This window comes from Brassica napus, chromosome A6 (assembly GCF_020379485.1).
Source record: "Brassica napus cultivar Da-Ae chromosome A6, Da-Ae, whole genome shotgun sequence".
Classification (NCBI taxonomy): domain Eukaryota; kingdom Viridiplantae; phylum Streptophyta; class Magnoliopsida; order Brassicales; family Brassicaceae; genus Brassica; species Brassica napus.
In genome coordinates this window covers 19,182,528-19,207,371 of record NC_063439.1, presented here as the reverse complement: position 1 = coordinate 19,207,371, position 24,844 = coordinate 19,182,528, and the positions used below count along the sequence as shown (strand labels likewise).

Sequence of the window (24,844 nt, the reverse complement as noted above, 5' to 3'; positions counted from 1 at the left end):
CATTTCGGGCAGGTGTAGGGTGATTGGTGATGCTGAAGGTGGAATGAACAGCAGAGGCAGAGTGGTGGGAGGAGTTGCGGCGGCGGAGGTGCAAGGAGTTACGCTGGAGGTGCAAGAAGTTGCAGCGGTCGCTGAACAAGGAGACGTGGCGGTGGCAGAGCAAGAGATGCAACGTAGCGGAGATGCGGCGAGGCGGTGAGGAGATGCGGCGAGGCGGTGAGGAGATGCGGCGTGACGGAAAAATCCTGATGGTGTTGATATGTTTTCAACCAGATCCTAAAGAAACAAAAAAAAAACAGATCTTGAAAACAGAGCTTGAAATTAAACCTAAAGAAAAATCCAGAGATAAAAAAATAGAGTCAAAAAAATAAATGTGCAGAGAAAGAAGGTACGAGAAGATCAAAGTAAAATAAATTAGAGAAGATTCATATTTCTTTTTATGGATGTTAGGATATCAGCCTAACAAATATCAAGATCTCAATTCTTTCCATCGCATGTTTTATTAACCTTTTCTAGGATTTTTGTTTCTGATTTTTTTCTCTTTAGATCCATAGAAAAGAGAGAAAGGGAGGAAATTTAAATAATTTTAAAAGAAATTACAACTTGCAAAAAAACCTGTCAGAAATAGTGTAGTGTTAGACATAGGGGTAAAAGTCGGGATTATGATTTTGTCAATAGTGAATTATCCATTTACCTAAATAATGTTTCAATCGTAGCTATCTAGTGCAATTGCCCAACAAAATATTTCTAAGACTCTCGTACGAAATATATATCTTTATGATTTAAATAGATGAAGACTTTGAATGAATCATCTTTTAGACTCTTTAAGTTGAACAGATTTTTGGATACTGATTTTGCTTTTTATTTAATTTATTATTAGACTTTGGTTTTATTCAGTATTAATATTTAATTTTTGGATTTATAATATTTTAATTTTAAATTATGAAAATTATTTTATTCTATATTTTATTTATAATTGTTTTTATAATTTATATTTGATCGTAAATTAGTTTATTTAGTTCATGATCTAAATAATGTGAATTAGAATATACATGTGAAAGATCATATAATAATTGAATTAAATTGGAATAGCTCATGAAAGATCTGAATAAACTAAGCGAGCACATTTTGACACCCACTCTAACGAAGCCATTATCATAATATCATGTATATTTAAACCAAAAAGTGTTGTAATTACAAGTAGCAGTGGAAGTATATAACATACACTTCTTCTGCAGATACGGTTAGTAAATTAAGGAAAACAAAGACGTGTATGCCAAGTCATTAAATTTTCTCATAAAACATCAACTATCCCCACATGATTTACAAGGTGAAAGGGCTTGGAGGAGGCTGAACGATTGGAAGTTTCGACATGGTTACATTTCCAGTAATCACATTCTGCGCAACCGTATCCTCCAACGGTATAGGATCAACCCTCATTACATTCTCTGGCACAACCTTGTCACCATCAACCTTAGCAAGAACCTCAAAATGCATTCGCATTGTTTTTGGTTTTGTTCTCCATTCTGGAAAGTTTAATCCTTCAAGATCACCTTCCCTCAGCTTCCTCTCTACACCAAAACCAATCTTCATAAACGTTTGAGCTGCAACATTTGCTTTCAGCACCTTAAAAGAACCTTCTTCCTGAGCTTTGGGACCTAAAACAGAGGTCAACAGCTTCTCAAAGCCGAGTAAGTTAGCGTTTGAGCCGTTGATTGAAGTGATCGGCCACATGGTTGTGAACTCCCTTGGCGTGAGGACAGTTGTAGTAACACCGTCAATTGTTGTGACACTACTACTACTACTACCTTTGTCTTTAGACATGGAAGATAGTTCCACAAGTCCAGGGGCAAGGCGCTTAAGCTTGAGTTTGCTCTCAGGAGACTGCGAGGTCGATGCAAGTGAAGTAGGACCAACAATGCGGAGAGAGAGAAGTGGGGTTTCTTGATCAGTTGATGAAGCACCACGTCGAAGCTGCTCAGCTAATGAGAGAAGACCAGAGGCAAACTCGCTGGAGCTTTGGTTTAATGGAAGTGGCAAATCAATAGGGTGACGCAGGCTAACTGATCTAGCTCCTTTGACAGTAACAACAGCACCATCTCCTAATATCACTTTCTTCAAAACACCAGCATCCACATCATACTGCACATTTCCGACAAGAACAATCAATACACAACTCGTATGTTCAAGAAATCAACTAGAATGAATTATTATTGATTTATTTTATATATATTTTCTACTTATATTTTAATTTTTGGATTTAATTATAAAACTATTTTGACTAATTATCAAAATTAGATATACAAAACAAAAAAAGAATTAGACAAATTTGTAGATTTATACTAACATTATTTTTGCATAATTTAACAAACTAATTAAGACTGATTTAAACCGATTTAGTATAAACCTATTTATTGAGTTGTATAAATATAGCTAAAATTGTAGCCTAGGACCAAGTTGTAGCCTAGGCACCCTCTAGACCGATTTTTAGAACAATATAAACATATATGAATATTTTTTTTACTTACAGGCAATGAAAGACGCATGTCGTTAGCATCTTGGATCCAAAGTTCCATGGGGCCAGCGAGTTGAAACGGAGCTAAAACAGGCGAAACATCACCAGACTTCTTCTTGTTCCTCATAGGAACCAAACCATTCTCATCCACAGGTCCATTAGGTTGTTCCACTTGGAAAATTGGGAGGTCAACGTACTCCCATCGGTTCACATCTTCAAGAAGCTTGATGGGAAGAACTTTCTTATCAATCTCAAGATCAAACTCATAAGAAACAGCATGCCCTACCAATGCATCCCTCACATCAAACCCAGAGATCTTGACTTCTTCTGATTGGAACCCAAGTCCCTTCACAATTGCTTCCTTCAAATCCTAACAAAACGTGTATACCAAGAAAAAGGAATCAACTTTCCTGTTCTGAGAGACTAAAAAGACAAAACCTTTTGATGAATATGTCAGGGTTTTGAACGCTATTGATCATCAGAACCACAAAAAGGTTATGACTTTCAGAGAATTAATCACAAACTCAGAAAGCTTCTTACCGAGATGGCTTTAGGGTAATGATGGTTAGCTTCAGGAGACGAAACCAAAGCTCTTGACGATGGAAACGTTGTTAAGAGAATCAGAAACAGAGCTCCGACACCAACCAATGATCTGCGACCCATCATGGATTGTAATAAAAAAAAAGATATCAGAACCTCGAGATTATATAATTACAAGACCAGTGCAAAATTAGAAGGGACTTGGATTTTTTTTTTTCTGGTTATTTTCGAATGAGAAGGATGTGGATTGTTCTAGAGACCTTTAAAACGGCGTGTTCTCGAGGGAGGGGATGATGACGTGTAGGTAAGTAACCAATAAGAATGAAGGAAGTGATGTGGCGCGAGATTATAAGTTGTGTGACGTGGAAACGGTTACACGTAACGACGTCGTTTAAAGAAGCTCGGCTAGAAAAAAGAGAATGGCTTCGCCCGGGTTCGAACCGGAGACCTTCAGTGTGTTAGACTGACGTGATAACCAACTACACCACGAAACCTTTGTTTATTATGGTCACAGACTCGCATATAAAATATTACAACTACTAGGAAACAACTAGTTACCAAATTAAATAATGGAAGTTTCAATATTGCTGCAAGTGTGAAACATAACAAAAGAACAAGTAATATACAACTTGAAGGTAACTGTTTATGTTTAAATACTTATCTTTGTACAAGAAAATAGAGAAAGAGATGAATAAACCATTACATAGATTGATTCTTGGTACACTGTGACATTGTTAGTTTGTATTTCGTTGTTGTCTCATGCTTCCTCCAGAAGGGGGGCAACGGCTGATTCTCTGGTCACTGCATCAGGCTCCGAATCTTCGTTATAACGATCCACACTGTTTAGGAAGATCCCTGTAAAGTCCCAAACACAGTAAAAATCATTTACTTTCCCATTTAAAACTAAAAAGAAACTTGTGAATTCCCAGTGTCTGGCTAAGAACCGAACCTATGAACCAAATTGCAGCAGCTGGAAAGAGAACAAATGTAAGAACAAGAGCGGTCACTCTCCAGTTGTGCACGTAGTCCTGCATTAGATGAGAACAAATGAGAATTTAATACAGTTGATGGCTCAAACCAAGGCTTGTGGATACATCTGAGAAACTAACCTGAAGAACTCCAACGAGTGGTGAGGAAGGAACATCTCCAAAGATGTGGATGGAGACAGTAGACATGGCCATTGCAAGTGGTCTCAAACTTGGTTTCACACAATGGAGAACTATGAAATTCACAGGACCCTTAAAAACATGATGCAAATAAATTTTAGAAGAGGCGGCTTTTGTAAGACATAGCAGAATCAAGGATTTGAATATTAGCAGAAACCGAGATTTACCTGAGTGGCAAAGACGAGAAGTTCACCAACAGCAAAAAGAGCTAGAAAGGCATACATGCTCTTGAAACAGAAAGCAGCAAAGCAGAACAACCCTCCTATAAATGTTGAAACTGATAGTAGCTGCACAATACAGAAACACATTACTGGTTTTAGTAAGATCAACCACAAGTTGTGCAAGTGAGGATTTATACCTTGAAAGCATTTGAGATTGTAGCATCCATGAAATCTAAGACCACTCCTCCAGACAATGTTCCAACGATTCCACAGATAACTGTAATCCCTCCAAATATCATATCAGCGTTTTCCTGCAAAGCAAAACGGATCAAGACATCAAGCGATCAATATACTTTTTAACACATGGAAATGAAAACCTGCTTGTGATTTATTACCATTTTGTATATGTTATAACCAGCCTTTGGACCCCAATAAGAATATGCGCCTAAGACAAAGTTGTAAGCAATATACCCTGAATAAAAGAAAAGAAAAGTTACAGGTAAACAACAATCATAGAAACGACACAAATGCTCTTGAACACACACTAGAAGGAAGAAATGGTTACCGAGAATGTTTGTAACATAAACCTTATCTACCAAAAGCAGTTTCAAGTCTTTCAAGACAGCTGAGAACCCATAACCAGTTGGTAAAACGTTTAAGTTATCTGTCCTGTTTTTTCCTTTATCATCTGGAGCGAAACCTGAAGGTAACCAAACAAGACGACTCAGAAGATATAGTTAAAGTCTATGAGGAACATAGTGTGTGTTTTGTAACTTGGAAGACGCACCTTTCAGATGCAAGGGTTTGATAACAAAACCTAGAACAGCAAAAGGAAGCATAAGTATTGCTTCTCCCCAAAATGCAGCACGCCACGGAAGAACACTCCCCACCTACACGAAAAAAACGGATAGAGTGTAACAGAGGTCACTGGCGAAACCGTTTAGTAAGAATATCGTTTAATAACTCACCAGTCCACCATATACATAGCCAAGAGCATATCCTGTCGGAATACACATGTAGAACATAGCAAGCCACGCCGATTTCTGGTTATAACAAAAAAACAAATGCGACTTGTGAATGATCAGACAATACAAGATCTTAGTTAAAATTATTAACATCCTTTTACTGCAGTGAACATATACATTCCAGAAGTAGCTACCTGAGCATGAGGGGCATTATCGTCGATAAATGGGGCAGCGAGGCTTACAAATGATGCCTCACCAACACCAACAAACCTGAATAAGGTGACAAATTTAAGTATATGATTTTTGAAAATAATAATAGGATAGGAAAGATACATAATTGAGAAGTAAATGGAATCTAATACACTCACATTCGACAGAATGTGATGGACCAGAAATCAAAGGATAAACCACAGCCAATCACAGCCAGAGTCCATATGGATAATCCAATTCCAATAAGTCTAAACGGATTAACACTGCAACACAGAGCTTAAAAGTTAATGAGATTGTACATTCAAAGTCGATAGAAAAATGATGCGTTTGTACTCAGAACTTTGGGCTGAAACCAGTATTACACACCTCTTGGCTACAGAAGCAAAGATAGGAGAGGCGACAAGAAGGCCAACCATGAAAGCAGAAGACAAAACTCCATCTTGAAAATTGCTCAAGTTGAAATCCCCCCTGTGTAGCACAACCATGGACATTAATAATAACTAAACTGCTTTCACATAATAGTCTAATATTCTTGATAGATGGTCAGGTCGAGCTTAAACTAGAATCCGATCAAAGTCAGAATATTCTTACTGTATTCCGCTGCCAGATGAACATGTACCAGTCGAGGTGCAAGTACCAAGACTCCCATTCACACCGTTACTTGCTATAGCTCCACGATCTATATAATTTATCAAGTTGACTACACAAAACACAAAGAGAAGCCTGCATATAAACACAAAAACGAGACAAAATCAATGCTAAGTAAATAAAAACACTCATCAATCAAACAGCCACTGAGATTTCTTGTTTTTTAGCAATATACATTAAAAGAGTTTTATCTTATCCAGCAACAACAACAACAAGTGGAATCTTCATGCCCATTTAACAGCAAATTCTTGTTCTGATCTGTACTATGAGCTGGTCCTCTGCTAATTCCAGAAAACTAAAATGTGACCCAGAGTTTGATTATACAAAATATAAGAATAAAGTAGACTGCTTTCAATCAAAAACATGACCGATCCTTAAATGTACAGAACACTTCCCTTAAATAGAACTAATCAGCAGATTGTAATGTTTCATACTTCATTGAGACCATGAAGTCAAAGCTTCTACCTTTCGCCCCAAATTGTATGTTGTTGACCTAAGAAACATATACAATGAAGAATAAAGAAAGGAGAGAAAGATTACTTTTTAGGAGAGAACCAAGAAGGGTCTGCGATCTTATCATCTGAATCCCTCTCCATAGTTGCTCTACGGTTTTGCCCCCGATCAACTCCTCCGTCTACAACATCCATGGGGATGGGAGGAAGCTCCAAAAAGATGCGAATTTTGGATATTCCCAGGAGGCTATTCTTGTAATTAATTGAATTCAAAGGCAAGATATTATTATACAAGTCGGTCTTCTCAAGTTTTGATTTTTCTTTCGTCTTATAATTTTTTTATTCATTTAATTAGGAACAAAACAATGACAATTTGAATCATGGTGGTGGCTAAGGTTTAGTTGAAAACTGAGCTCTTATCTGGCTCAATGTGCCTTTGGAACTAAAACATGAGAAGTTATACTAGTTTTCAATAGACGACAGAATAGATCCATTGATAACTATCTTCACGAATTGACTCATAGCTCGAGCCCATTTCACCATTAGAACTATGTCACTTCTCTCCTTTGTTCAAACGTTATCTCATTTGAAGACGTTCTTCTCCATCTTACCCAAAACCTCTCCCACTGACTCCAAAGCCTATCAGAATGGAAAGAAGTGTTAACTACGTTTTGGACTAGTACTAGTTTACCCATTTAGATGCACATAACACCCCCCATGGCCCCATGTATGTTATAATGATAATGATTAACAACAAAAAAACATCTCAGAAGGATTTCTTGCAGAATTAAACAATTTATATACAATTTTAATTATGCTCAATGCCAGAGTTCTTCTTAATGTATAAACTAGTTGTTGCTTTAGATTTCAGCTCAACAGAGAACATGATCATATTTGCAACAAAAGCTGTCATCTTTGCTGAAAATATGCAGAACAAAAACATGATTTATAAAAAAAAAAGATTGAAGAAGCTTTTTACTCAAAGCCTATGATTCTCTTTAGACCAGGAAACAACCCAGAAAACGAAGACATCGCAGAAGAAGAAGAAGAAGAAGGCTCGGTTGTTTTGTCAGAAACCAAACACTCTTCCTCCACCATTTCCTTAACAGATCTAACAGACAAAGGCTGAAAATCAACACCCCACTCATCCACAAACTCTCTAACCAGAACCACTTTCTCTTCTTCTCCAATCTTCCTCCATTTAACCCTCATCTCCTCTTCTTTCAAACCCACATGCTTACAGAACTCTCCCCACAGAATCTCACCGCTCTTCTTCATCGCTTCTCGTCTCTGTTCCGACACCGTGTTCGCCTTCCCGATCTCTCTCGCCAAATCCTTCGCCAGCTCCGAATCGCTCATTGTTTTCTTCTTCTTATTCTTGGCCTTCCTCGTCCTCCTGTTGCTGATGATGCCATCGTCTTCATCCTCTCTCCTGATGCACTGAATCCTGGTTACGGGTCGGGTCAACACACGGCTAAACTCGAGATTCCGATTGAAGGAAGTGTTTTGGGGTAGAAGATGAAGTAACCTCAGCGACATCTTTCTCTGCTCTCCTCTCTCTTTTGACCTTTATCCTATAAAAATGAATCCTTTTATGCCTTTTATGACAAAGAGTAAGTATTAATGTCTTTGTCCTAAGCCAAAGGTGGAACCAATTCAGATACTTTTCTTTCTTAAGCCAAAGGTGGAAACTTTCAGATAGTTAGAATCACAATACAAGTTAAATGTTTGTGTGTTTGTGAAGGTGGTGTGTGTATCTTGGAAAAGGAACAAAGAAACCCTACAAAAAATGAACCATTTTTACAGTAAAAAGGTGAATCCTTTCAGACATATTTTGACTTTCCAAACCCAAGCAAGCCTCTCGGTTGTATTCACTCTGTTTTTGAGTTACTGAGAATGAGTTCAGCTAAGATATCCACCCATGTGTCTGGAACACCAGGTAGGCACCAATGCATACAGTCTTGTCCCCATATGGCCACCGCATCCTGTTTCCCTAACCAGATAGCAGGATGAGCATCTGCTCTGTATTCGCTCAGATGGGTCAGATCAAGTAGCTTGATCTCTGTGTTTTGCAACTCGCTCTTGATAATTTGATTAATCCTTCTTGCTTCTTTGTTCACTCCATTGTTCCTGGGATCAAACCACAAGTCAAGCTGTCTAGGTCTTAGCATCAAGGAGAATCCAGATAATAAGCAAGATTGAAGAAACAGAACTTCTTCAATAAAACTAGTTAGCATAGTACCTGGTCTTTGGCGAGTGGTTTATCGAGCAAACAACTACCGTTCTGGTTCCAATCACCGCCATAGAAATGCCTCGGTGATTGCAAGCGCCAGAACTTAAGGGTCTTTGCCGGGACTTGTCGCTGGATATAAGAAACCATATGTTGAAGGACTACTTCAAATCCTTGGATTATATCAAGAGGAGGATGTATCGGCTTTCCCTTTCGGTAGAAGACAAGAGGTGTCTCTTTAGGAAACTTATCGTAACCCCACCTAACAACCAAATACACTTTGAATGCTTAATGCTTATTCTTCACAAAGTTGTAAGAAACAAAATCCAATAGGTTATAAGGATAGAAGTAATTTACCAATGGCCAGAGTTAAAAATGAGAACATGGTAGAAGCTAGTGACATTGATCCACTCATCAGCAGGAACATCAACATCTACTCGATAAGCTCCTTTAACTCCGTCTTCATTAGCTTCTCGGCTGCCACCTTTATCATATCAGTTTAGAGCAACATTTCAACACATACAAATACACATTCTCATTCTACTTTAAACTTCAATGGCATTCAAAGACACCTAACAAGCTTATAACTTGGGACAAGACTAGAACTTGATCCTTTGAAGAGCTTTTGGTTACTCTGTTTCAAAGCATAAAGGCATAAACTTTAGTGAAGAGTAAGAGACTTTTACTTGTATTTAGCGAGAAGAACGGATCTGTGATAAGCCACAGTGACATTAAACTTAGGGAAGTAAGAACCACGCCAAGCTTTCTTCTTTTTCCACTTGACAGCACTCGGATCTGCCACTCTAAGTATACACAGCAACGAAACCACGAAATTCTCGTTCAGAGAATCCCCTACGAAGCCTATGTTCTTGTTCCTCATCCTCTCTAGAAACCGGGTCGGGTCAATCCGACTCAGCCCGCACCCGTCGGGCACCCATCTCCACGAATTGATCACCTCCATGTTCTCTCGCTTGTTCTTTAAGCAGTTCCAAGCGTTTCTGTGGAACGGGCACGTCTCGTCGTACAGGGGCTTCGGGGTTTCTGGAGTGTAGACCCATCGGCCGGAGAAGAGATCGCACGGCGGAGGAGAGAGGAGGTTTGGAGGGGTGGGACGGCGGAGAAGGGTGGTGGAGTAGAAGAGGAGAAGGAGGAGAGAAATGAGTAAGAGACGTGAAGATCGGAGCTTGGACGGCATCGTCGTGTAGGTTCGTCTGGATCCGAACTCCATCGATTTAGTAATCCACAAGGAGAAGGCGAAGAAGAAGAGTGTTCACTGCGATCTCGCGATTAAACCGGTTTCGGTTTAAAATTCTATTTCGGTTTGGTTTTGCGGTTTAAATTGATTTTAATCAGAAGCTTATTGTTTTTCGTTATCTACAGAATTAATTGGTAAATTTGAAAAAGAGAAGATATTTTGAAAAGGGAAACTGAAATTAAAATGGATAGAGAAGTGGATAATTGTAATGGATGGTTCAAATCGAAATGTGAAATACAAGTTTGGTTGCTTGCTATAGAGTGTTTTTGATTTTGGCTTGGCTTGGTTCGTTGTACGTAATGCGGACCCAGCTGGTTTGAATCCGTGGTTTACGATTTTTCTTCTCCTGCCATTATTTTTATTATTATTTGTAAATAGTGGACAATTAAAGGATAATTCAGATCAAATAAAGTGATTAGTGATCCACTAATCAATTCTCCTTCTCCTACTTCATAATCCCATCTTCTCTCCTCAGCTTCCTTTGGTTTATCTCCTCCACCAATCTCATGTAAGTCAACATCTATGTATCTATTGAATGAATAGTTGTGCGAAAGTCGCTTACTTTTTCTGGAAATCTGTAATCATAACCGTCTGCATTGTCTCGCTTATTCTTCTTCAATTCTGTGTGGGTTTTTGGCGTTAGATTTAAGCTCGTTTCTTGGTTTCGCCACAAGATCTCATCGGCTTGTGGTCATCTCTGTATCGAGTTAAAAAAAATCTCGTCTTTGAAATGTTGTTTATCTTTTCCCTTTGTGTTGATTCAGTTCTTGATTTGTTTTTTTTCTGCTACCCTTTAGGTCTTGGTTTTGATTTTGTCTTAAAAAGGACGAAACTTGAGACAGTATGCTTGCTTGTCATTTTCTATGGCTGATACAGAATCATATGTCTCTTTTTTTGTTGGTGCTACGCCTCGTATCTGAGATCAATGTTTGGATCAGTTTGCAGAGATGGAGACTGGGGCTGGGATTGGTTTGTACCCGCTTCACCGCTGCAAAAACATCTACCTAGTGAGTTTTTTTTATTTATCTTTTTGATTATGCAAAAAAAAAAAAGAATTCAAGATGATATAATGTTAGCCTGTATCTAAGTTTCCGGATCAGAAGTATTGACTTTGTTTTTATTCTTCTTCATCAGGTGAGACATGCTCAAGGGATTCACAATGTTGATGGGGACAAGAACTATAAGGCTTACATGTCTCATGACTACTTTGATGCTGAGTTGACCCAACTTGGCTGGCAACAGGTTCCATGATTGACCTCTTTTCTTTAGCACATGTCAAAAACAGATTCCCTGAATGATAGTTTCTTTTGGTTGCAGGTAGATAATTTGCGTAAGCATGTTCGTTCCAGTGGACTTCACAAGAAGATTGAGTTGGTCATCTCGTCTCCACTCATGAGGTACCCCCTTTAGACATGTGTGATTTCCAAAGATATTTAGTTAGTAATGGCCTGTATGTCTAATAGAGTTACTAGTACCAGAGTGCTATGAACTTCCTGTAGGTATTACTTTGTGTGATTCATTTGTGCAATTTATATAGGAGCATGCACACGTTTTATATTTTTGAACAGTTTTAGATAAAACTTTGAGGAATAATGTTAACATTATAACAAATGTTTTGTTTGATATGTAGAACAATGCAAACTGCTGTTGGTGTTTTCGGTGGAGATGGCTACACGGATATGAGCGATGTACTACCTCTAATGGTAGCAAATGCAGGAAACAGCAACCGTGCAGCTATATCGAGTTCAAACTGCCCACCAATCATTACAGAGGAGTCCTGCAGAGAACATTTGGTATGCCATTTCAGTTTACTACATACTTAGTAACTTGTAGCTGCATCCGGTTTTAACATTTGAATTCCATTTTAATTGTGGACACAGGGGGTGCATCCATGCGATCAGAGAAGAAGCATCAGCGACTATCAGTTTCTTTTCCCGGCAATTGACTTTTCACTGGCAAGTAAAAAAATATTGAGTCTTATTAGATGTGTCTGACATTGATTACTACTAGTAATCTTCTGGTTCTGCTCAACCAGACTATTAGCTCATATGTGTATCAAATGACTCCTCACATTTAAATTTGTCTTCAGATAGAAAGCGACGAAGACATTTTGTGGAAGGCTGATGTTAGAGAAACAATCGAAGAACTTGCAGCTAGAGGCAAAAAATTCCTCAACTGGTACATTTTCTCCTGTGCCTTTAACCTAACTAACCATGACTGAAGATGTAGGAAAGTTAGAACTTGAAACTTGGGAAAGCATCCAATAGTGTATCTATCTCTTATAAGAGAAGATTGTGTAGCTCTCAGGAGTTTTGTAACTTTTCGTTCTTATATCGTTATGTGTTGGATGTGAGCATCTAAATTAGTCTTAATGATTCAAAACTGTGTATGATGGATTTTTGTAGGCTATGGACAAGGAAAGAAAAAGAGATAGCGATTGTGACACACAGTGGTTTCTTGTTTCACACACTGAATGCTCTACAGAATGAGTGCCATCCAGATGTTAAGAAGGAAATTTGCAGCCAGTAAGCTCCCCTAACCTTTTGTTAGTGAAAAACTTCAAATCTATTGCGTTGATAATATGCATTTTGATGTGCAGCTTTGCGAATTGCGAGCTACGTTCAATGGTCATCGTTGATAGAAGGTTTGGAATTTCAAAAATGTTGTTTTTTTTCTTAATAGAACATTTCATATACAAGTCTAATGTTTTTTTTTTTCATTTTAAATTGACAGTATGTTGGGCTCGGACAGTTCGGTGACTGATTATCCAGGGAAGATTCCAAAGGGGATTGATCTTCCAAGTGATGCTGTTGTAGAGAATGATAATAACATCAAAGCTTAATGATTCTTGTTTAATCATTGTCTTCCAACTTTCTCTCTCTATCCCCATGCCAAAAACAAGCTTCTTTGTTGTATGCAACTCTCTTCCTATTAGTCTTTCGCATTGAGTTAAAAAGATTTTTAAGATATTTTGTGACAAACTTTGATTTATACAGTATTTGCTTAATTAAGAATTGAATGATAAAATTGTAACTTTTCTAAATGCTGTAGATGAAGAATTTTAGAAACGTTCTGCCCTTTGTTTTGAAAGGGTCTAATCTGGTAGAACCGCAAATATTATCAACAACCACCAATACACATTGTATACATATCTTTTAAATTTTTTATCAATCGTAAATATACAACACGTTTTACAGCAGAACACTCGTCAATTGGTTTTATCTGCAACTACAAGACCCACTTATTGATTCTAATGTCACCTGAAAATACACTCAATGAAAATGTAATGTCAGGTTAACCTGAAAAATACACACACAATCGATGAAAATGTTACACAGATATTTGACCCCAACTCAGAGATGATCGAAACCTTTTCACTTCTCTGGCAAATCAGTATGGACTCTGTTTGTATTGAGCACATCATGAAATACAGCAGGTTTCTTGGTTACTGGAGCAAGTTCCTTAAACACCACAAATAGAATACAAAGATACGGGTAAGAAATCTGACCCGAGAACCAACCAGCTACACTGCTACCATATTTTCCCGGGTCAGGAGACAACAAAATTTTCAAAGATAAAATGCTTGATGGACCATTACGGATGAGATGATACAAGGAAACAGAGAGAGTACCTCAACAGCAGGAGCTAAAGCAAGGACGGTAGCTTCAGCCCAAGGTCTTCCCATGATTTGTAATCCTATTGGAAGCCCTTCCTTATCATACCCAACCTGCGTTTTTGTTTGTTTCCATGTGTTAAATCAAAAAGACAGAAATGATTATTGCAAGAACAGGTTCAAGTTCTGTTGATATGTAGACGGCCGGCTTAGAGAGTAACCAAAAACAAAAACAAAAACATCACTTACGGGTACAGATATGGCTAGGAATCCCAGGAGGTTTGCAGCTACAACAAATCGCATCAAATAAGCTGAAAAGAAATAAACAATCTCTATTATCAGAAGCTGAAGAGAAAGTAACTCCAAAAGTGAAGAGGTTGAGAGTTTTGTTTCACAAACCTGTTACTTGAAAATTGGTTTCTCCGTTTTTCAGAGCGTCAGGGGGTATCACAGGGGCTGTCATACTGTTTGTACAAGACAAACATTTCACCAACCAGGTAAGAGAAGTTCAAGCAGTCATTCATATACAAAATACAAAACGTATTTGAAATGAAATATCTATTTATGGAATGTTTTTACGTACCCAGTTGTAGGGGTCACAATAACATCAACGTTTTTGAAGATATCCAGGTGATACTCCATCAATCTTCGCCTGCAACAAGTAGTTTATACAAGCAAGCAGCCGAAATAGTGTCATTCATATGTACTAGCACTTTGCTACAAATCAGACTTTTGTATACAGTAACAGACTCTTGGCCGATTTTCTGGTTACACCATGTCGTTTTGTGGGTAGATCATAAGTGATATCTGCTAATACTTAAGAGACCTTGCTTAGTCAAACTTATTAACTCCTTAGGTATGCAAAAACTTTAGACATTCATGTGATTGAAGGCAAATCTGGAAGGTTTACACTTGTTGGTCATCATTTACCTAATACATTGAGAAGAAATATAGTCTGAAGCAGAGAAAGACCGGAAGATCGCAAAACTGGTGCGAGTATCATAAGATAATTTTGAATTTTTCCTGAAACGTACGACAGCAAAGAGAATGGGTAGACCAACGTTCTAATTTGTTCTGTAAGTTATGGTAATCGACAGTGTAGCTAGTGAAATCAGAAGATGCGTAAAGACATACCCAGCCTCACAGTAAGGAGTAAGAGAACGCAGTGCCGCAGATCCGATCGACACAACATGAGCTGCACGCATCTCTTCTAGTTCAGGAACCACTATTTCCACTACCTGCTTTACTTCGCAACCATGATTGTTTGATAAGAGCTTAAGGATGTTTTCGCATTTGTCAGAGATTTCACTTGAATTAACATCATTGAACCACTGCATGAATAAAAACAATACACTTAGATATACCACTCAAATTACAGAATCCAACTCATGTAAACTAGGAGGGATACAAAATTTACCCTAGTATATTTCCCTAGTCGTAGAGATCCTATAGCATTGCCTCCGTTGTGAGACGATAACTTCGGAAAACAGAGTGGCATTTACAGGAAAAAAAATCAAAGTGCAGGAGCATTTGCCATGGTCAACTGCATACATGGCACACAATGACCATCACATGTTAATGAGACGCTTCTAGAAACATTTGGATTCATACGTCACTTTGTTGTTTGTGTTAAATAAACATTGAGAAACATTTGCAAATTACAAATTCAAAATTGATCAAAGTTTCTTCAACTAACTCATTCATAGGATGAAATGTTTCTCAATCAGATACTGATGAAATTTCCGAGGAACCAAGAAACCTAGTTCGAACTAATTAAGAGCAACGGAGAATCCAAGCAATCAGGTTGAACAGCAAAAACCTCTTTCAGGCAGCTGATTCACAAACGTAGAATTACGACTGCGACGTTACCTGTGACGGTGATGTGAATCGGCAGAGGATTAGGTGATGAAGCTTATCAACAACTTGCTTCGACGCGGATTTGAAGAAGCCGTGCGGATGAGCGGTGAAGTGGTTGGGAACTTGAATGCTTGCTCACGTATACCCGATTTGTATTATTTTGACTAGGCTGCAAGATCAATAGCTGAATGTTTCTAGGCGACTTCTATAGCAGACAGTCCCATGGGTTTCGTATATCCTTTCATACCCATTTTCGATCTCACACTATTCACCATCTCCCACATCCCAGCATCAGCATATATGTTGGAAAGCAACACGTAGACGCTTGATTCATTGGATCCCATGGATAAAAGCTTCTCTGCTATTTCTTCTGCTAAGTCGATTTTTTTATGGATTCTACATGCATTCAGAAGAGCTCCCCAAGCACTGGCCATTGGTTTCACAGGCATGTTATTGATAAAAGACTTAGCTTCACCAACTTCACCAGCTCGACCTAGCAAGTCTACCATACACGCGTAATGCTCTTCCTCTGGTGCAATCCTGTAGTCACTTGTCATCGACGCAAACTGCTTCCGTCCTTCTTTGATGTTTCCCGAATGGCTACAGGCCGACAAAAGCGAGACATATGTCACGGAATTTGGAGTTAGGTTCCGCGACTTCATTTTACCAAAACAATCCAGAGCTTCCTCTAACATACCATTTATCCCAAAAGCATTGATCATAGAGCTCCAAGATATCACATTTCTCTCTGGCATCATATCGAAAACCTTCCTAGCCATTCGAATGTTCCCGCATCTAGCGTACATGTCGATGAAAGATGTAAAATTTACAGCGTCCATTTCAATCTCGTTTCTTATCATGTAACCATGAACACTTCTCCCGTGCCTCTGAGACCCCAAGCTCGAGCAAGAAACAAGAAGAGCCGCTAAAGTACATTGATTCGGAAGAACAGATTCTCTCAGCATCTGCCTGAACAGATCAAAGGCTTCAACAGCTCTCTCACACTTTGCAAATCCAGAAACCAGCGTTGTCCACATCACCACATTCTTATCAACACTTGTTTCAAACATCTCTCTAGCATTATCCAACAACCTGCATTTCACATACATATCTACAACAGAGGCTTGTAAATAGCCACTCTGATCTATAAACCCCCTTCTGATGGATAAACCGTGCACTGACTTCCCTTCTTTACCAGCAAAGACATTCCCACAAGCCTTCACCAAACATATCAACGTAAGCGCATTATCGACCCCCAAACCCGCCTCTCTCATGAGATAAAACAAACGAAACACTTCAGAGTCTCTCGAGTATCTCAAATACCCTTTCATCAAAACCCCCCAAAGAACCGAGCTTCTCAGAGTAATTTCGTCGAACACCTTCTGCGCATCTTCCATACGACCAAGCTCTCCATACATCTCGACCAAAGAAGGAGACACATAAGCGTCCTTATCCAACCCATTCTTCATCGACAATCCGTGAATCAGAACCCCATTCTCTAAAACCCCTAACCCCACACAAGCTTTGATCGCGAACACTAAATTGAAACTGTCGACGACGCCATCGCAATCCCTCCTCATACGATTGTAAAGACGCAAGCTTTCGCAGTGATTCTTGGATTTGGAGTAACCGGAGAGGATCGTGTTCCACGAGTAACGGTTCCTCTTCCGGGGAGGGATTCGATCGAAGGAAGCGGTGGCGAGATCGAGACGATTCGATTGGATGTAGGAGTTTGTGAGACTGGATCCGAGAACGACTTCTTCTTCGAGTCCATGGACTATAGCATTCGCGTGGAGCTGTTGAGTATGGCGCAGTGCTTTGATTTGGGTAAGGATGGTTAGAAGAGCATTGGTTCTGTTCATCTAAGCAACGAAACAAAAGAAGCTACGACCAATCAGGTAGAACAAAAAAAAAACCTCCATAAGCTGATTCACAAACGGAGAACTCAGATTGCGAAGTTACCTGTAATTGGCGGAGGATTAGGTAATGAAGCTTACCACCAACTTGATTCGACGCAGAGTCGTGCGGATGAGCGCCGAAGTTGTTGGAGACTTGTAACCCAATTTTTGCATTATACTGTACTTACTTGATTTGAATGAACTTGTCTCGATTGTTGAAACGAGATTTCAAATTAACTAAACCATCCCCTTTTCTATAAAAATATAATTTTGGCCCCAGTAATTATTTTTTGCACACTCTCCCCCCAGTCCAACTGGACTTTATAATCTAAAGCATCGATAATCCGTTTGTTTACTTCCTAGGATACATAAACTAGTTTAGTCGGTTTGATTTAGTGCGGATTTTTAAAATTGCATTCAAGTTGGATTTTTGGTTTCCATGAAGTATTGGTTTACTTAAGCTGAACTAAATCAGAATTTGGTATAGCCCCTAGTAGAATTTATAGGATCTATTTGTTACTAAATATTTTGACTCTTCGAACGATTTCACGTCAATGGCAAGAAAATTATATTTACTTGAATTATAAAGAGGCTTTTACTTATTGAGAAACTCATCAGCATGCTCAAGATCTAGTAGAAATAAAAGTATGTGTATTATCTAGTCTACAATATCAATAGTGAAAGTGAAAAGTTTTGGCTGAAATGGATTGATAAAATTGCATAAAAAACCATGAAGTTGACAAAAATTTGTATTTTAAACCTCGAAGCTCAACTGATAACACTTTAAACAATGAACTTGTTTAAATAACATATAAACATCGAAACTAACTTAATTATTGCACACGTCAAAATTGTGACCGGTTACTGTTCATTACTAGGCAAAAATCAGTGATATGGAAGTTTACTTTTTATAAAAAAAATATTTTAAGTTATTTTAAATAATGAAAACAAATTAAATTAGATAAAAATTCAATATAATTTCTAAAAGTTGATCCAAATACAGGAAAAGTTAAGAAAAATAAAATAAAATTAATAAATTCAATAATAATAATAAAAACAAAAACAAATTATATAATTAAAAAAATTATTAAAAAAATAAATAAATTGTAAAAACCGATTAAAAATTAAGAAAAATAAGCAAGAAAAAACAGAAAGTAATATAAAAATAAAAATAAAAAATAAAAGAATAATAGGAAATTGTAAAAATTGATAAATAAAAATAGAAAACAGGAAATTTATAAAAAATATGGAAAACAAATAAAAAATCAAAAAATCAAAAAATAAAAATTGAAATTTGAAAATGAAAAGTATACTTGAACCCATTTGACATAGCGGAGATGGTGACAAACTTAATCATATCACTCTAAGAAGTTAATACGAGATATAATAGGATTTTAAAACATTTTGCTGAATATTAAATTTTTCAAATTTTTTAAAAATTAAAAAAATATTTTTTTTATTTCAAATTTTTATAAAATATTTCATTTTCATTTTAATATTTAAAAATTTTGAATTTTGAATTTTTATTTTTTCCAGATTTTATTAAAATTTTCCTAATTTTTCATATTTTTTATCGATCTTTATAATTTGTTTTACTACACTTTTTGAATTTATTTTGTTTTCTTGATTTTTTCCTGAATTTGTACTAACTTATAGAATTTATATTGATTTTTTATCTAATTTAATATGTTTTTATTAATTAAAAGATTTTTTTTTTAAAGTAAACAGCCACGTCACTGGTTTTTACCTGCTAATAAACAGTAAATGGTCATGATTTTGACGTTTGCAGCAAGTAAGTTAGTTTCAATATTTAATATGTTATTTAAACAAGTTTCATTGTTTAAAGTGTTATCAATTGAGTTCCAAGGTTTAAAGTTTAAACTTTTGCCAACTTCATGATTTTTATGCGATTTTCCCTATTTTAAATATTCAACTTTGAAAGTATTTCATATTTAATAATATTTGGAGATCGATCGAAAGCGCAATAGATAGTAACTACTAACCAAAGAAAAGTTTAAACTATACATAGAAAAAAATTATGTTATAACGATAAATATAAAATCCAGTTTCTAAGTAATTTTCACTAAATAAAAAGCATTTCTTTTGCAGAACAATAGAAAAATACTAAAATGTTGTTTTTTCAAATCCATTTCATAAAGAGAGTCGTGTATCCACACGACGTTTCTTTGCACAATGGTCTTCGTCTTCTTCAAGGGACCCCTTGCCCAAGCAAAGGATTCAGAGATGCTCTCATTCGGGTATGAGCTTGGAAGTTACTAGTAGAACTCGACTGATAATATGAACCACAATCTAAAGAAAGGTCCAAGTTATTATCCACACTCAGGTTTAGGTTTGGATCAAGGTTCATATCCAAATTCAGGTCTAGGTTAGGGTTCACATTCAGATCTATGGAAGGATCTAGATTGAGATCTATGTTAGGATTCAGGTTTAGGTTAGGCTCTATGTTCAAGTCCAGACCTACAGTTACAGAAGACTTTTGAGTGCTTTAATCATTTTGTTTTCGAAATCTACTTTCTCCCATCTGCGAGAGGAAACAAATCAAAAGTGATATTTGTTTATTTTATTTTTAGTTACCAATATGGTTTATTTTTTCCGTAACTTTGTTTTATATTATGGATTAACTAAACACAGTCATTGCAAGACCATCTTTCGGGAACATCCTCAAGTTTTACAGCCATACAACAATAACTGCAGTAACACAAAATATGATTAAAAATGCGCAAAAATAACATTTTTACTATATAATTACATAGGTAAATCATTATGTATGTTCTGCACCAACATTTATCACAAATGTCAAGCTTATTTGTAAATCCTTGAACACCACAGGTATCACATACGTTCACCTGCCCCCAAAAAAGCATTTGATGTAACATGGTACCAATAGCTTAAGTTATAGACCTGGTTAACTGACTATAAGCAAAAATCTTTATGTACTTCTTCCTCATCAGTATCATTCAGTTCATCACTGTTCGTGTCATATGTGTTTTTAGGTGAAGATATTGGCATGAACTCTTTGGATTCCACAATCTGGTCATCCTTATGAGTGATTGAAACCATAGATGTAATTTCTCGTTTCAAAGATCTTTTTTGCAGTCCAGATCCCAAAAATTAGAGGAAAAAACTATTGATGGATATCCAACACCATTAACAACAAAAGGTAAAAGGTTAGTTCTTTAACTTTAAAACGGGAAAATCGCATAAAAAACATGAAGTTGGCAAAATTTTGCACTTTAAACCTTGAAGCTCAACTAATAACACTTTAAACAATGAAACTTGTTTAAATAACATACTAAACATCGAAACTAACTTACTTGTTGCACACGTCAAAATTGTTACCGGTTGCTGTTCATTAGCAGGTAAAAATCGGTGACATGGAAGATTTTTTTTTTTAATATTTTTAATTATTTTAATTAACAAAAACAAATTAAATTAGATAAAAGTCAATAGAAATCTCAAAAAATTGATACAAATTCAGGAAAATTTTAAGAAATATAAAATAAATTCATAAATTCAAATAATAATAATAATAGTAATTTATAAATTCGAAAACTTATTATAAAAATAAATTATAAAGCCGATTAAAAAATAAGAAAAAATAAGTAAAAAAATAAAAACAGAAAGTAAAATAAAAAAAAATTAAAAAAAACATAAATTAAGAAATTGTAGAAATTGAATAAAAATAGAAAATAGGAAATTTATAAAAAAAATGGAAAACAAATAAAAATTCAAAATAAATAAAAAATTTGAAAATGAAAAGTTCTTGAACCCTTTTGACATAGCGGTGAGCCGGTGATGGTGGCAAACTTAATCATATCACTGTAAAAAGTTATTATGAAATATAATAGGATTTAAAACATTTTGTTGAATATTAAATTTTTGTAAGTTTTTTAAAATTATAATTTCTTTTTGAAATTTTATAAACTATTTTCATTATAACGATAAATATAAAATCCAGTTTTTATAGATATATAAAACTATAATTTAAAGTATCAACAAATAAAAATCATTTCTTTTGCAGGACAATAGAAAATACTAGAATATTGTTTTTTCAAATCCATTCCATAGAGAGAGTCGTGTATCCACACGTCGTCTCTTTGCACAATGGTCTTCTTAAGGGACCCTTGCCCAAGCAAAAGATTCGGAGAAGCTCTTATTCGGGTATGAGCTTAGAAGTTACTAGTAGAACTCGACTGATAATATGAACCACAATCTAAAGAAAGGTCCAAGTTATTATCCACACTCAGGTCTAGGTTTGGATCAAGGTTCATATCCAAATTCAGGTCTAGGTTAGGGTTCACATTCAGATCTATGTACTTTTTTCAGTTTGTCACCAGTAGACATTGGTTGTGTTCCAGGAGTATTTTTCATGTAAAAAAAAATACTTCGAATTTGAATCTGATTTTTTGCATGCTTCGTAAGGATGGTTAAAGCTATTTTCTGGTAATTTTTTTTTTCTGGTAGATGTGTCTGACATTGATTATTACTAGTAATCTTCTGGCCAATTAGCTCTTTGTTTTACAGAAATAATTAATGGAGTTTGTTCTCTTCTTCATCAAAATCTCTCTCTAAATCTCTCTAATCTTTCAATTTATTCTCTTACTTTTTAAAATCTCATACAGTCTGACATTGATTATTACTAGCTCAACCAGACTATTAGCTCATATGTGTACAACAAATTCGCCAGGTGGCTCATATGTGTATCAAATGACTCCTCACATTTAAATTTGTCTTCAGATATGATCTCATACCTTGAAGATGTGAGATGACTTGCTTAGCTTCTCCAAGCACCCAGAACTTCACTACCAAAGCTACCAAATTGTTAATAACCATGAATCATAGGCTTCAATGTCTCTATGAACCTTATAAAGCTTAGAATCAAAATCTTCTTATTTTGGATGAATTTGAAGAGAAAGTGAAAGAGATGTGATTTGTGTGCATAAATAATGAGATATGAAGAGTAAAAATCGAAACTTTGGTGCATTAAGCGCTTCAAATTGGTTGTTCATGGTGGTTAGTGTATTGATGCCAATGACAATATTGTAAATACTTGGTGAAGATGAAGATGATAAGGTAAAAGAATCATTTTCAAAAAAAAAAAAAAGTAATGACATTTTTGTGAATAACTTAAACTTCTTGGGTCAATAAAGAAAAATAAAGTTTCAAAAAAATGGCTATTTTTGTATTTGACTTGAAATTTTAGGTCATATTTGAAAAAAAAAACAATAAGTGTTTGGTTTTGAACATTAATTTCCGGGTTTATGCTATTCACGAATTTTGCAGGAGGTGTTTTACATATTAACTAGATTTTTCACCCGCACTTCCGTGCGGATAGATTTTCATTTTATAAATATATAACAGATACCATCGCAAAACTTTCAAAGATATAATTTACATTTTAGTGTTATATATTGTGTAAATCTATAATGTTATTAGTTATGTTTCTTATTCGATATTATTAATATATAATGATTTATTTTATATATTTTACTTTATTATTAATTATTATTATATATTAATATATTTTCGAGTTTTGTAAAATAAATTCATAGTATGAAATAAAAAAATTGAGAATCTCTTTCATTTTTTTTTAATTTTTACAGACTGAATACAACACATTTTAAAATTTTATTTAGTTACTATAGAACTGATATATTTTTAGCATAATTTATATTTCTATGTTATTTATTTTAGTATATTGTGGGATTTTATAACTAAATAGATTATAATAATACTATATTATTAATTATGAAATCAATCGCTGCATTAATTTAAAAATATTTTAAAATTTTATTAAGATTTTGTTAGATTTTTTCCAACATATTTTGTTATAAGTAAAAATAAAATTTAAATTTACAGTTAAAATTTATTTATTAATATCTATATAATTTATAAGATTGTTATATATTAAATATATTAACTTAAATAATCAAATAGATGCAATTGATGAAATAGACCTAATATGAATTTTTTATGGTATTTCTTTTAATAAAGAATATAATTATAAAATTTGAAAAATAGCATGCACTTTTATTTTATTTTGTTTTATAGTAATATCTTATTTAAATTAATGTATAATAGTATATATTATTAATTACGAAATTAATCAATGGTATTAATTTAAATAAAATATTTTAAATTTTTAGAAAGATTTTGTTAGATTTTTTCTCAACATTTTCTAATAAATAAAGATAAAATTTAAATTTACAGTTAAAATTTATTTATTATTAATATCTTTATATATTTAATAGATTAATGTAAATAATTAAATAAATATAACTAAAAAAATGGACCTAATAAAGCTAGTATGACTTTTTTTATGGTAGATAAAAATGATACTTCTTTTTTAATAGAGAAGATGTTCATAGTGTTCATGTGCAGTACGTAATTTAAAGATTTTATACAGATTTTGTTGTATATTAGATTTAGGAAATGGTTTAATAAAACAAAAAATAAAATAAAAGGTTAGAATCAATTAGTTACTTACATATGGCATAGGGTTGTAAATAAGTTGTAAGTCTAAGGGTCAATTTCAATTTGTACTTCAGTTTTTTTAATAGATTAGATATCTTGCGATGAAAATAAAACTTTATGCATATTAAATATTTACTCTTTTCAATTTTATTTATTACATTTATAATTTTTTAATATGAAAATATAGATTTATAAAAAAATTGGACTCATTAACTATTAATATCCAGGGGAGAGCACACGGACTTGGGTCCGAAGCGGTCGCACCGTTTGTCCTCGCCCGGCCCTGAATGCTCTATAGACGGCCCTGAATGCTCTACATAATGAGTGCCATCCAGATGTCAAAAGGAAATTTGCAGCCAGTAAGCTCCCCTAACCTTTTGTGAGTGCAACTTTGTTTCAATCTACTGCGTTTATGATTTGCATTTGGTCTGCAGCTTTGCGAATTGCCAGCTACGTTCAATGATAATCGTTGATTAGAAGGTTTGGAATTTTTGCAATATTGTTTTAAAAATATAAAATTACAATCAAAGGTGACCATATATATATCATAATGCGTTTTTCATGTTGAAATTGACAGTATGTTGGGATCGGACATATCAGTGACGGAATATCCAGGGAAGATTCCAAAGGGGGTTGATCTTCCAACTGAGCTGTTGTAGAGGATAATAACATCAAAGGTTAATCAATGATTCTTGTTTAAGCATTGTCTTCCAACTTTCTATCTCTACTATCCCATGCCAAAAACAAGCTTCTCTGTTGTATGCAACTCTCTTTTTATTAGTCTTTCGCATTGAGTTAAAAAGATCTTTAAGATATTTTGTGGGAAACTTGATTTCTCT

The 24,844-nt window shown here is 35.2% G+C and overlaps 6 protein-coding genes and 1 non-coding gene across 16 annotated transcripts; 1 reads left to right on the top strand and 6 right to left on the bottom strand.

Moving 5' to 3' along the window:
• Nucleotides 1-1,152: 1,152 nt before the first annotated feature.
• LOC106348037 lies at nt 1,153-3,302 on the bottom strand. The gene is made up of 3 exons (XM_013787680.3): nt 3,056-3,302; nt 2,529-2,885; nt 1,153-2,142 (listed from the first exon to the last, which is right to left on the bottom strand). The coding sequence occupies exons 1-3, from the start codon at nt 3,179-3,181 to the stop codon at nt 1,324-1,326; spliced, it is 1,302 nt and encodes a 433-aa protein (XP_013643134.2). The 5' UTR covers nt 3,182-3,302; the 3' UTR covers nt 1,153-1,323.
• Nucleotides 3,303-3,475: 173 nt separating this feature from the next.
• Nucleotides 3,476-3,549, bottom strand: TRNAV-AAC. Its single transcript has one exon. It is a non-coding gene; the product is annotated as a tRNA-Val (tRNA).
• Nucleotides 3,550-3,617: 68 nt separating this feature from the next.
• Nucleotides 3,618-6,994, bottom strand: LOC106377244 (probable sphingolipid transporter spinster homolog 2). The gene is made up of 14 exons (XM_013817445.3): nt 6,746-6,994; nt 6,149-6,280; nt 5,924-6,025; nt 5,716-5,820; nt 5,542-5,617; nt 5,351-5,425; nt 5,170-5,272; nt 4,948-5,082; nt 4,778-4,854; nt 4,580-4,693; nt 4,389-4,508; nt 4,165-4,293; nt 4,005-4,083; nt 3,618-3,910 (listed from the first exon to the last, which is right to left on the bottom strand). Exons 1-14 carry the CDS (start codon nt 6,850-6,852, stop codon nt 3,813-3,815), a joined length of 1,452 nt encoding a protein of 483 aa, XP_013672899.2. The 5' UTR covers nt 6,853-6,994; the 3' UTR covers nt 3,618-3,812.
• Nucleotides 6,995-7,049: 55 nt separating this feature from the next.
• On the bottom strand, nt 7,050-8,208 carry BNAA06G23470D. Of its 2 annotated transcripts, XM_048781967.1 has the most exons (2): nt 7,637-8,208; nt 7,050-7,296 (listed from the first exon to the last, which is right to left on the bottom strand). In XM_048781967.1, the coding sequence occupies exons 1-2, from the start codon at nt 8,194-8,196 to the stop codon at nt 7,206-7,208; spliced, it is 651 nt and encodes a 216-aa protein (XP_048637924.1). In that variant the 5' UTR covers nt 8,197-8,208; the 3' UTR covers nt 7,050-7,205. The 2 variants fall into 2 exon arrangements, with proteins under 2 accessions (XP_048637924.1, XP_013643147.2); XM_013787693.3 differs by lacking the exon at nt 7,050-7,296 and having other exon boundaries at nt 7,494-8,208.
• Nucleotides 8,209-8,312: 104 nt separating this feature from the next.
• Nucleotides 8,313-10,200, bottom strand: LOC106348044 (protein trichome birefringence-like 12). 2 transcript variants are annotated; one of them, XM_048781964.1, is made up of 4 exons: nt 9,574-10,200; nt 9,245-9,364; nt 8,900-9,149; nt 8,313-8,787 (listed from the first exon to the last, which is right to left on the bottom strand). In XM_048781964.1, exons 1-4 carry the CDS (start codon nt 10,113-10,115, stop codon nt 8,752-8,754), a joined length of 948 nt encoding a protein of 315 aa, XP_048637921.1. In that variant the 5' UTR covers nt 10,116-10,200; the 3' UTR covers nt 8,313-8,751. The 2 variants fall into 2 exon arrangements, with proteins under 2 accessions (XP_048637921.1, XP_048637920.1); XM_048781963.1 differs by having other exon boundaries at nt 8,313-8,810; nt 9,574-10,196.
• Nucleotides 10,201-10,406: 206 nt separating this feature from the next.
• LOC106348045 (phosphoglycerate mutase-like protein 1) lies at nt 10,407-24,827 on the top strand. Of its 3 annotated transcripts, none has more exons than XM_048781966.1 (10): nt 10,407-10,650; nt 11,081-11,149; nt 11,277-11,384; nt 11,460-11,539; nt 11,773-11,935; nt 12,023-12,097; nt 12,232-12,320; nt 12,548-12,667; nt 12,742-12,786; nt 24,583-24,827. In XM_048781966.1, exons 2-10 carry the CDS (start codon nt 11,090-11,092, stop codon nt 24,662-24,664), a joined length of 822 nt encoding a protein of 273 aa, XP_048637923.1. In that variant the 5' UTR covers nt 10,407-10,650; nt 11,081-11,089; the 3' UTR covers nt 24,665-24,827. The 3 variants fall into 3 exon arrangements, with proteins under 3 accessions (XP_048637923.1, XP_013643146.2, XP_048637922.1); XM_013787692.3 differs by lacking the exon at nt 24,583-24,827 and adding an exon at nt 12,876-13,111; XM_048781965.1 differs by lacking the exons at nt 10,407-10,650; nt 24,583-24,827 and adding exons at nt 10,704-10,848; nt 12,876-13,111.
• On the bottom strand, nt 13,243-17,762 carry LOC106348041 (fatty acid amide hydrolase). 6 transcript variants are annotated; one of them, XM_048781960.1, is made up of 9 exons: nt 15,625-15,832; nt 15,173-15,298; nt 14,890-15,086; nt 14,686-14,778; nt 14,339-14,407; nt 14,155-14,219; nt 14,005-14,066; nt 13,774-13,869; nt 13,243-13,603 (listed from the first exon to the last, which is right to left on the bottom strand). In XM_048781960.1, the coding sequence occupies exons 2-9, from the start codon at nt 15,251-15,253 to the stop codon at nt 13,517-13,519; spliced, it is 750 nt and encodes a 249-aa protein (XP_048637917.1). In that variant the 5' UTR covers nt 15,254-15,298; nt 15,625-15,832; the 3' UTR covers nt 13,243-13,516. The 6 variants fall into 6 exon arrangements, 3 of the variants coding, with proteins under 3 accessions (XP_048637917.1, XP_048637916.1, XP_048637918.1); XM_048781959.1 differs by lacking the exon at nt 15,625-15,832 and having other exon boundaries at nt 15,173-15,443; XM_048781961.1 differs by lacking the exons at nt 14,686-14,778; nt 15,625-15,832 and having other exon boundaries at nt 15,173-15,451.
• Nucleotides 24,828-24,844: the final 17 nt, after the last annotated feature.